We start from the raw sequence: 10,698 nt of genomic DNA on the forward strand, positions 1-10,698 counted from the left end.
ATTTTAAAATATATTAAAATATTTTTTTAAATTTGTTTTTATTTTTTATTTTTAACATTTATGCGTCAAATCTTTTATAAAATATTAAAAAAACTATTAATTTGATATTTTTTTCAAGCCGCAAACACTTTCCAAACGCAACCAAAAAGGCTCCCAAGCACAATTTCTGAGCACCACAACATTGGATGGGGAGAGAGAGAGAGATAGCAACACTAATACTAGATCGATACTAAAGTTCAATCAAATATACAGATGATCACCAAAAGATATGGTTGATGAGATCTTCTGGAGCCAGAACACAATCAACTCAAAATATACACACGAACAGCTCCACACATCAGGACATCGGGCAAAGAACAAATAAAAAAAAAATACATACATGGAAACAAATGTTTCCTTGTAAATCAATCTTCACAAGGGGGGAATTTGGCTGATACTCTAGAAAGGCAGCACCCAACCCACTGTCCATCCCAGAAGCAACCCAGCACCAACAAGACTCAACCCTAATGCCAAAGCAACAGCATACTTGCCAACATCATGCTTTGGATGACTTTCCTTGCCTCGTTTACCCTTTGATGACTTTTGCCAGCTCTTGCACAGTTTCCTACCTTTTTGAGGAATCCATGGAAGAACTACAGGGAAGAGATTAGATATTGGCTGGTCGCTGTTTTTCATCTGGTAGTAAAGGGTTTCGAGCTGCAGCAGTTGGAACCACTGCTTATAGGCAAAGAGTTGAGAGGCTTGTTTGAAGAAGAGTTTGACAATATGCTCCTTCTCAGCACATGCTTGCTTTGCTACCTGCTCAGCTTCCCTTGCACGTGTCTGAGAATGACGGAGTGCTTCCAGTAGTTGAGCCTTGCAAGGATCACTCTCAGAAATTTGTCCAATTTCTGCAGCTTCCTTAATAGTTGCTGCATAACTTCATTTCAGGTTGCAGGTAAGAAATTTGACCATCATGGATGAGTAGCATACATGCACATAGAAGTATTGTATGTTAGTAAACTGCTACAATAGCCTTATTTTACAACATAATAGCAGAGAAGTAGTGCAGCGAAATAATAGGACAAGTGTAGAGATATTTGGCCAATAAATTGATGCATTTACATATCAGGCAAACTTATTCAAGAACAAATATAAGAAATTTGAACACCATGGATGAGTAGCATGACTTTGACTTCTTTTTTTTTAAAATCCAGATCCACATAATGTGAAGCAATGAGTTCATTGTAAGAATTCATTAGTTCATAGTATGCATTGGTCTTTATTTTTTTTTTTATCTTGACCTTTGAAAAACCAATGAATCACACACTGAGCACGGCATATTAAATAATCAATCGGATTTTTTATTTACTCAACCTTTTAGAATTAGAATTCTTTCATTTTTTTTGGAGGTAAGAAATTTGAACATCATGGATGAGTAGCAAACACGCAAATAGAAGTATTTACATGTTAATAAACAGCTATATTAGGCTATTAGCTTCTTCTTTTTTTTACAAAATAATAGCAGAGGTAGTGCAGCAAAATAATAGGAGAAGTGTTGCAATATTCATCCAATAAATATCACCAGAAGATATAAGCTCAGAGAAAACCTGGATGACTGGTCAAAACCATGTTGTGTTTGAACAATAGATTGACGCATTTATATATTGTACAGAACTAATGGAGAACAAATACCACCAGAAGACATGATCTAAGAAATACCTGCATGCCTTGTCAGAACCACTTAGTGATTGCCCTTCAGTTGAACCTCTTTGTTTTCCAGGCATGCCTTCAGATTTGGGACAGCCCTGCACATGACCAGTTGCTGAGGAGATACAGCCAATTTGTGCCTTCCAATCCAAAGATGATGCCAGTGTATTATCATGCTGAAAAGATCCAGAATGAGCACATGGGTATTTCCTGATGTGAACCTTTTGAGGTGGGGGAAGGTCACAATTCCCAATATAATCAAGTGACTTCTGTGCAACCAGGGAGGCCAAATCATCTTTATCTGTTTTGCGCCACCATGGCATATTCTTTTCACTCCCAATCCAAGATGATTCTGGATCAAAGCCATGCTCATTGTCCTTTTGTGATTCGGGCCATCCAGTAAGATCCATCTCCATCAACTTGGAGTTCTTCCTTGCATCCTTAAGCTCATTAAATTCTTGAAAATCCTTGTCATATAAAGCCTTTAGCTCTTGTTTCTTAACATCACAATCTTTCTTCATATAATCAGCAGAGATCCTACAATATGAATCAAGAGATGACTCGCTATTCTTGCTGCCATCCAGAAACATGTTGTCTTCGTCATCTTGTTTACAAATCTCATTTTTAGAGGGTGAGTCTACAATGTTAGTTCTCAAGCTTTCCAACTCAGTTTCCAAAGCATTCAACTGCTCACGTGTTAAACATTTTTGGTACCCATAGCTAGGTTGCAGTTGAAGCCACCAACTTGTATCAGGGGGTAGACTGTAATATGAGGGATTCGTTTTGGGGGGCATAAAACCTACAGAAGATTGATCTGGCATATCTGCTGCACTTGTTGGTTATCCATCCAATTACTTAGATGATGAGGATGATGATTGGCAACAAGCTAGCTTGGGAGCTCTTTAGGCATCTGCTTGAACAAAACAGCGATTAGCTGTTCTTTGCCATACAGCCCCGGCTTCTGCTGCTGCCATCACTCTCTTTTATTTCACACATCAGCAACGCGTAAGAAACTTTGATTACAATTCACCTACATCAGAGTTCAAATTTTGTATGACCTCTACAGCCAGTGAGGCTCCAAAGTGGAGGGGAAGTAACAGTTAAAACACAAAAGAGAGTATATATAGAGTACCCTGGAACTAGATAACTTCAATAAAAAAATTAAAGCAAGTTATGCTCAGGTATACCGCAACCAGGATTTTGGTACATGTAACCAATGCTTATCCAATGAAAACATTGAGCTTGAAAACCTCCACACTTATCCCTTGACAATGTAAGTGAGTAGAAGAAGCTTGTAGAGGATTCCAAAGTAGTCGAGGAAGTTTTCATCCTATAAAATAGCAGCAGAACTTGAGAAATACCAGATACGGTAACTAGAATCAAAGATTATACAAGAGCTTTTGCACTAAAACCAGAGCATAGAGCTAAAACAACAATGAAGACGGTAGTGGATCATGGAGAGCAAATGAGAGCAACAAATAGAGCCGAAAGAGTTCCAAGCATTAAGCTAGGTAGGTGCTAACAGACTTGCAAAAAGCATGTCTGGATGCAAGCAAATTCCATAAATGCCAATAAAATGACATCTCTCTCTCACACACATAATCACCAAAGCCAAACAGCACGCACGCACGCAAGCACGCTCAGCGTCTCTTTTGCAAAATCCTACACTGCCAACACACACAACGCGGCGTAGATTTAAACGAGATTTATCGTGTATGTAGAAATAGCAAAAGCACAATCCATAAAATTGAAGCATAAACACAAAACTCTTGTCAGTAAAACAGAAACTAATAAATATGCCTTCGCTTTAGCATCCAAGAAGCAATAAACATATCCGATTAAAGCAAACAAATTAATAAAGAGGGAGAACGAGAAGATTACAAACCAGAGCAAAGCAGAGAGAGAGAGAGAGAGGGAGAGAGAGAGCAAGCGGAGGTTGAATCAGTCAGAAAAATTGGATATGAGCAAGCGGAGGATGACTCTAGTGGGAGGTATATAATATTATTCCTAATTCGCAGAATTGCAGATATGATTGAGTTTAATTCAATCCATTGTGAGATAGTATTATCAGCAGTAGTCGTTTTATAGCTCCGGGTGAAATCAATTTTTTTAACATAAAAAAACGTTTAAGCATTGCTAATAGTTTTTTAATAAAAAAATAATTATAATATTAAATTATATATTTTTTAAAATATTAATACAACAATTGAATGATATTTTTTTAATATTAAGATAATAATATATTATTTTAACTTGGATCACGAGACTCTAATAACTTTATAAAAAACATACAGAAATAAATTATAAAAACTAGTTTCTAATACTGAAGAATAAAATAAAATAAAATAAATTTTAAAAAAAAACTATCAGAGTTAATCTATCAAACCCTCAATTTGGATGATGAGATCGAGATAAACTCATAGAAAACAAATAAAAAAAAATTATAAAACTCAATTTCCAACTAACTTAATATTGATGGATGAAATAAAAAACAAATCAATTAAAAAAAAACCCAAGTCAACCCGACCTAGCTTAGTCAACCCAACTTAACTTTTTAAACCCTCAACTTGAATCATGAGACAATTATAACTCTATAAAAAAATAAATAAAAAAAATTACAAAGCTTCACTTCCAACATATCTAATGTTAAATGTTGAAATTAAGAAAAAAAACTAAATTCATGAAACTGAGATAACTCCACAAAAAGTAAATTGAAAACAATTATGAAATTTTATTACCAAACCTAATATTGAAGGATGAATTGAAAAAAACATGAAAAAAGATTGAGTTGTTCAAGGGTGAAATTGAAAAAAATTCAATTAAAAAAAGACCCAAAAAAATAAACCGAGTCAACTCGATTCAACTTGCTAACCACTAACTCGGGTCATGAGATCGGGATAACCCCATAAAAAATAAATAAAAAAATTATGAAATTCAATTAAAAAACAAAAAAATAAACAAAATCAATTCGAGCCATCATAATATGATTATTAATAATAACTAAAATCTTTACACTTTTGATTCAATGATATGATTAGATTCTACTAACCAAGCAAATATATTAAGAATTTGATCATGAGACTTTAGTCAAGCTTTCTTCTTATTACCATTCTCTACATGCATTTTTCTCTCTACTAAGTATAGTTATTAAACTTGGCTCGGAGGTTGACTCGGCCAAGAGGTTGGGTCTCGAGTGACATAGGTTAACCCGGGTCAACCCGGAAAAATTAAAAAAATATATTTGAAATTTTAATATCTCACATGAAAAAAGATTTGAAACAATGCATATAAATATAAGCTGTAAAAAAAATATAAGGGATAAAATGTAGTATAGTTATCTCACATTGAAAAGTAAAGAAATAATTCATGTGGATGTAAATTATATAAAAAAAAAATATGAGGTGCAATACAATTATCTCACATTGAAAAGTTAAGAAGCAATCTATGTGGATATATACTATATATAGCTATCCCACACCAAAAATTTATAAAAATCTAAGAAACAGTCCATGTGAATGTAAACTATAAAAAAAGATATGTGAGGTGTAATATACTAATCGCATATAAAAAATTTAAGAAATAATTTATGTAGATGTAGCCATATATAGTTATCTCACATCAAAAAAATACGAAACAATGTATGTGGATGTAGGTTATAAAAAGAAAAGGAAATGCAAGGAATGAAATGTAGTATAGTTATCCCACATTAAAAAGTTAAAAAACAAGTCACGTGAATATAGGTTGTAAAAAAGAAATATAAAGTGTAGTATAGTTACCCCACATCGAAAAGTTAAAAAACAATCCATGTGGATGTAGGCTATAAAAAAATTGTGAGGCTAAGTATTCATAAATTAAGTAATGTTTTTTGGGTTTATTAAGAAAATGTTTTTTAAAAAACTTGGGTCTCACCCGGATTATGTTGGGTCACCCGACGTTTCGAGTTGAACTAGTGGGTTGCTAGGTTTGATCAAGCTAATTGCAAGCCCAAATTTTGCCTATTTGAAACCCGACCAAGAACCCGGGTCACCCAGGTTCCAGGTTAACTTGTTAGGTATGGCCGAGTCAGGTTTCATAACTATGCTGTTAAGGACCAACCAACCAGCTATATGTTTATTGAAGTTATTTAACACGACATCGTCTCTATGCGTCCCTTTACACCTAGCATGGCCTTGCCAATAATTTTTGCCTATGAGACACTTGTTAGCTACTTGTAAGGATGTAAATGAATATCCACGAGTTATTATATATATATATATATATATATATATATATATATCTTTTCATTATTATTTACTTGTAAAAATAATAATTAGATATTCATATTTTATCCATCGTGTTTTGGGTATTCATGTGGATATCTATTATTCCACCATTATTTAATATTAAAAAAATAGTAATATATATAGGGTTAGGTTTGAGTCGGGTTTAATAATATTCATATTATCTATTACCCATCAAATAAGGTAATTATCCACAAATTCAGGTCAGGTTCAGATTAAATTATCATCCTTGACTACTTAAATGCAAGGTTGTCAATTTTGTTTTGTTTCGCTCGGAATGACCAATATATCTTGTATCATTTCAAAAAATGGAACAACCTGAGAAAAATTTCATCTCGCTCAGAATCTTGATCCATTCTAGATTTTTCATTCAAATTCTAGATGTTTCAGTTCCATTCCATCCGTTTTTATTTAATGAATAATGTTTTTTTTCTTTTTGTTGTTTCTTTTTTTTAAAAAAAAAACAATGTTTTTATTTTTGTTTTTAATTTCGTCCTTCAACACTTGGTTTATTGGAGATTGAACTTCATAATTTTTGTGGTTTGCTTTCTTTATGGTTATTTTAGTCTTATGGATCATATCACAGGTTTGACGAGTTAACTTGATTGATTAAAAAAAAAAATTTCTATTTTTTAATTGATATATTTTTTTTCAGTTTCATCATTCAACACTTCAACATTTAATTGATTATGAATTATGCTTTGTCATTTGTTTCAGTTTGTTTTCTATGAAGTTATCATAGTTTTATGACTTGAGTTACGAGTTTACGAGTCAACCCATATAGACCTAGGTTGTTTTATTGTGCCATTTTTTTAGATTAATTTTTTCTCGATTCCATCATTCAAAAATGAGTTTATTAGGAATTGAGTTTTATAATTTATTTCAATTTCTCTTTATAGGATTATCATGGTCTTATTGTTGACCTTTAGAGTCACACATTCATATTTTTATATATTTTGACGATAACAATAAAATAAAAAATAAACTAATAATATGCCTGATTGAGAATAAGCTTTAAACATGTTTTATACAAAGAACATATCAACAAACATGATGGATTACGTAAAGAACTCAATCTCGAAATCCAAGAAGAGAGCAAAGTGAAGACTTATAATAAATGTTCATTTTAGTGATTAAATATTAATCTTTATATTTTACTTGATGACATAATTAAAATGAATTTACACATTTTCACTTTGCATGCATTAAAAGATTGATAATAATCATATAAAATATAAGTTTGACGATTCTAAAAATTCATCTAGATTAAATTGTTAAATCTAAAATTCTGCATGAACCTGTCGATTGTTTGAGATTATCAAATGAACCGGTCAATCGTTTATTCATTAGTGATGAACACCTATGAATTTTTGAGGAACTGGTCGACCAATTGGCTTGACTAATCTAAACTGGTAGACCATTTTAGCTGCTAGTGGGACTGTAACGACTATAAATGACTAATTTTTCTTAGAAATATATATATAGCTTGTCTAATTACAAAATTAGAAAGAGAATCCGAACATATATGATATACAAGCTATTATAAGAGTAAAACAACATCAAAATCATCAATCCTTGATCATACTCTAGTTTATGCTATTAAAGCTTTATATTCTAGCATAAATAGTACTCAATCTCATTATCACTATACTTAAACACCTTTATATCTTATAAGTGCTATTTAGTGAGGTATAGAAATATTAGAACTTTAAACTGTAATACCCAAGTATAGTTTGGTATTCAAGGTGTACATGTAGGTTTGCCGAACCATGTTAAATTGAGTTTGCAAATTCTCTTTCGTAACTCTTTTCTTTAATTTCTTTAATTATATTATTGGTTATTGTATTTACTTGAAGTAATTTGTTATAATTGTAAAATTAATGATACACATAATTCATCCCCCTTCCTAGATGTTAAGTTGCCTTAATTCTTAAACAACACTTATGATCTAGGTTGCAGATTTGGAAAGTTTACTCGGGTTGACCCGATTCAATTCAATATATTGTCGTCTTATTATTTTTTCTAAAAAAAACCGTCTTGAATTGTTTTTAGTTAAATTATATTTTTATCAGCCACCCAAGTTTTTTGAGACTCGTTTGGTTGATTAGATTATATCAAGTTAACTCCTACATAATTAAAAAAAATTCTACTAGAAAAATATTAATTACATTTAGATATTTATTTTACGTTAAAAAAATTAATCTGAAAAATTTAATACATAAAAGTTACGCTTGAATGTTTTAATTTTAAAATTATATTTTCATGCGGTTTAAAATTTGGATGGCATAACTTAAAATTAATTTATCTTTAAATTTAAATTATACATATTAAATTGGAATTATATATTACACGTGTCAGTCGATTAAGATGGCAATAGCATAGACGAGGGTTCTGGGTCCACCCCTTATTTTCAAGATAGGACCTCCCTCCTTTCTTTTAGCTGGGGGACCATCAAATGATAGTGCCACGCAAATCCCAGGTCCCCATCTACCCTTTCGGCTTCTCCTAGGCCAAATGTCGTCTAGTTATTTTTTAGTCTGCGGTGGTGAATGGAAGCCCACCCTGTCAAGCAAGAAAGAAGCGGCTCTTTCCACGGCGGAGTCGCCATTGACTCTATTTATTATTATGGTAAATCGGTGTATTAAAATGTCAATCTGAGATCTTATTTCGGTTAAATCAGTGTATTTAGCCTTCAATTTACTATTATATCAACTACAAAATAATTTTACATTTTTATTATACAGCACAGAGAGTTTTGAATTTCAAAAAAACAATAGAGTTTTTTTCAGATTAATTTTTTATTTTACTTTTATACTTAAATATTCCAATTAACCACAGTTTCAAAACAACTTTTTTAACAGTAGCCACTAGGCAGTCCGTGGGTTACTCGGATGCTTGACAAGCAAGATCTATGGTAGCGAGTGCACATTGTTTTCGTGCTTGGTTCAAGGTTTCTTTGATTGACAATGGCGTCAGAGGGCAGATTTTCAACTAGAAATTTATGTGTCAGTTTGTGATTGATAGAAAGGAGAGAAATTCAAGATTCAAGGTAGGCAAAGAATCTACGAAAACGCAACAAAAAGCATACTGGAGACGGAGCTCCAAAGATTTGGAGCAGTTATGATGATTCGAGAGAAATCCACCAGCATTATTTACAATATCCTTTGTGCTCTCATGGTTGTTTGTTTGTTGGTTGGATACTTGGCAATCGTCATGCGTGCAGTACAAAGATGATGCTGCCGAGGCGAGAGATGCCATGAATCACATTCTTCCACTCGTGCAATCCCCACAGCAAGCTCCCTACTCTCCCCTTCTAGTATTATTTTATTTTTTTTCTTTATTTATTTGACTTCAAGAAGCTAGCAAGCAACAAAGAGCAATCTTAAAATAAGTTTTTCTTTTTTTGTCAAAAAAAACTCGAGTCATACCAGTTTAATCTACTAACCCTATAATCATGAGTATAAAGTTGGGAAAACTTTATAGAAAAGAAACTGAAAAATAAAAAACACGAAAACTAATTCTCAATCAAATGATGATAGATGAAATTAAAATAAAAAATCATTTAAAAAAATAAATGGTTGAAAGATTTTATCTGATAAGAAAAAAAAAATTAAATGAGAACGTGATAATCTCATAAAAGTAAAATGAAAAAAAATTGAAGTTCAATATCTAGCAAGTAAAATATTGAAGGATGAAATTAAAAATATATATATAATCAAAAAAAGCTAAAAAAAAACATGACCTGAGTCCACCTGGGTTAGCATGCAAAACTTGCAACCTTGTGATATTGGGTTAATCCCATTAAAAACAAATTGAATAAAACTATGAAGCTTGATTACTAAACAACCTAATGTTAAAAGGCATGATAACCTATGTCATTTTCAAAATTAATGAAAAATAATTCAATAGAAAGAAATAAAAAAAATAAAGTCTAATCTCTAATTAAATAAATGTTGAAAGATGAAACTGAAAAATTATAAGTTTAAAAAAGAAAAAAAAATAAACAATTAAACCCATATGAAAATCTTAAACCCGAGCTAATTTCTCAAATTCATAACCTATAAAATACTAGATTTGGGCTTAACCAATAAGCTCAATTCTTTACTAATTTAATGTTGAACGATGAACATGAAGAAAAATATCTATTTAAAAAATTTACCAAAGAAAAAAAAATAACAATCAAAATAATAAAGATCAAATCTGATAGGAAAAAAATTGAAGGAGGATGAAATCGCAAAAAACAATTCAATTTTAAAAATTATCTTAAATAAAAAAAATAACAATAAAAAGAATTAAGACCAAATTTGACATATGAAAAAAAAAATTAAAGGAGGATGAGATTGAAAAAAAATCCAATTTGATAAATTATTACATATAAAATAAATAGTAATCAAAAGAACATGAATTAAATTTGAAAGAGAAAACAATTGTAGGGATGCCTTGAAATTTTGAAGGGTCATGTGCGAAAATCAAAGAGACGAGAAAAGAAAAAAAGAAAAAAGTCATATACGTTAAACCGAAGGGTTGTTGGTCACGCAAACCATCTAATCATGAAGGGGCCACCGTGACTATTCCAACGTCACCTTGGAAGATTGTGTTTGGTTACCAGATGACCTTGTGAATGCTTACATGTACAACAAAAATGTCTTCAACTTCTTTTTTTTTTTAATTATATTTATATTTATTAATTACCAAACAATGAAAATGCCCCTGAACACTAGCATTAGAC

General features: G+C 31.6%; 1 protein-coding gene across 2 annotated transcripts; it reads right to left on the reverse strand.

Moving 5' to 3' along the window:
• Positions 1-202: 202 nt before the first annotated feature.
• LOC7497259 (uncharacterized) lies at positions 203-3,753 on the reverse strand. 2 transcript variants are annotated; one of them, XM_024595304.2, is made up of 4 exons: positions 3,575-3,753; positions 2,877-3,019; positions 1,702-2,719; positions 203-919 (listed from the first exon to the last, which is right to left on the reverse strand). In XM_024595304.2, the coding sequence occupies exons 3-4, from the start codon at positions 2,508-2,510 to the stop codon at positions 439-441; spliced, it is 1,290 nt and encodes a 429-aa protein (XP_024451072.2). In that variant the 5' UTR covers positions 2,511-2,719; positions 2,877-3,019; positions 3,575-3,753; the 3' UTR covers positions 203-438. The 2 variants fall into 2 exon arrangements, with proteins under 2 accessions (XP_024451072.2, XP_002302639.4); XM_002302603.4 differs by having other exon boundaries at positions 2,822-3,019.
• Positions 3,754-10,698: the final 6,945 nt, after the last annotated feature.

Source organism: Populus trichocarpa, chromosome 2, assembly GCF_000002775.5.
Source record: "Populus trichocarpa isolate Nisqually-1 chromosome 2, P.trichocarpa_v4.1, whole genome shotgun sequence".
Lineage (NCBI taxonomy): Eukaryota > Viridiplantae > Streptophyta > Magnoliopsida > Malpighiales > Salicaceae > Populus > Populus trichocarpa.

Coding starts and splice junctions, on each gene's coding strand:
- LOC7497259 (XM_024595304.2), bottom strand. CDS start 2,510: ATGCCAGATCAATCTTCTGTAGGTTTTATGCCCCCCAAAACGAATCCC. Junction 920..1,701: donor GGTTCTGACAAGGCATGCAG/GTATTTCTTAGA, acceptor CCTGAAATGAAG/TTATGCAGCAACTATTAAGG.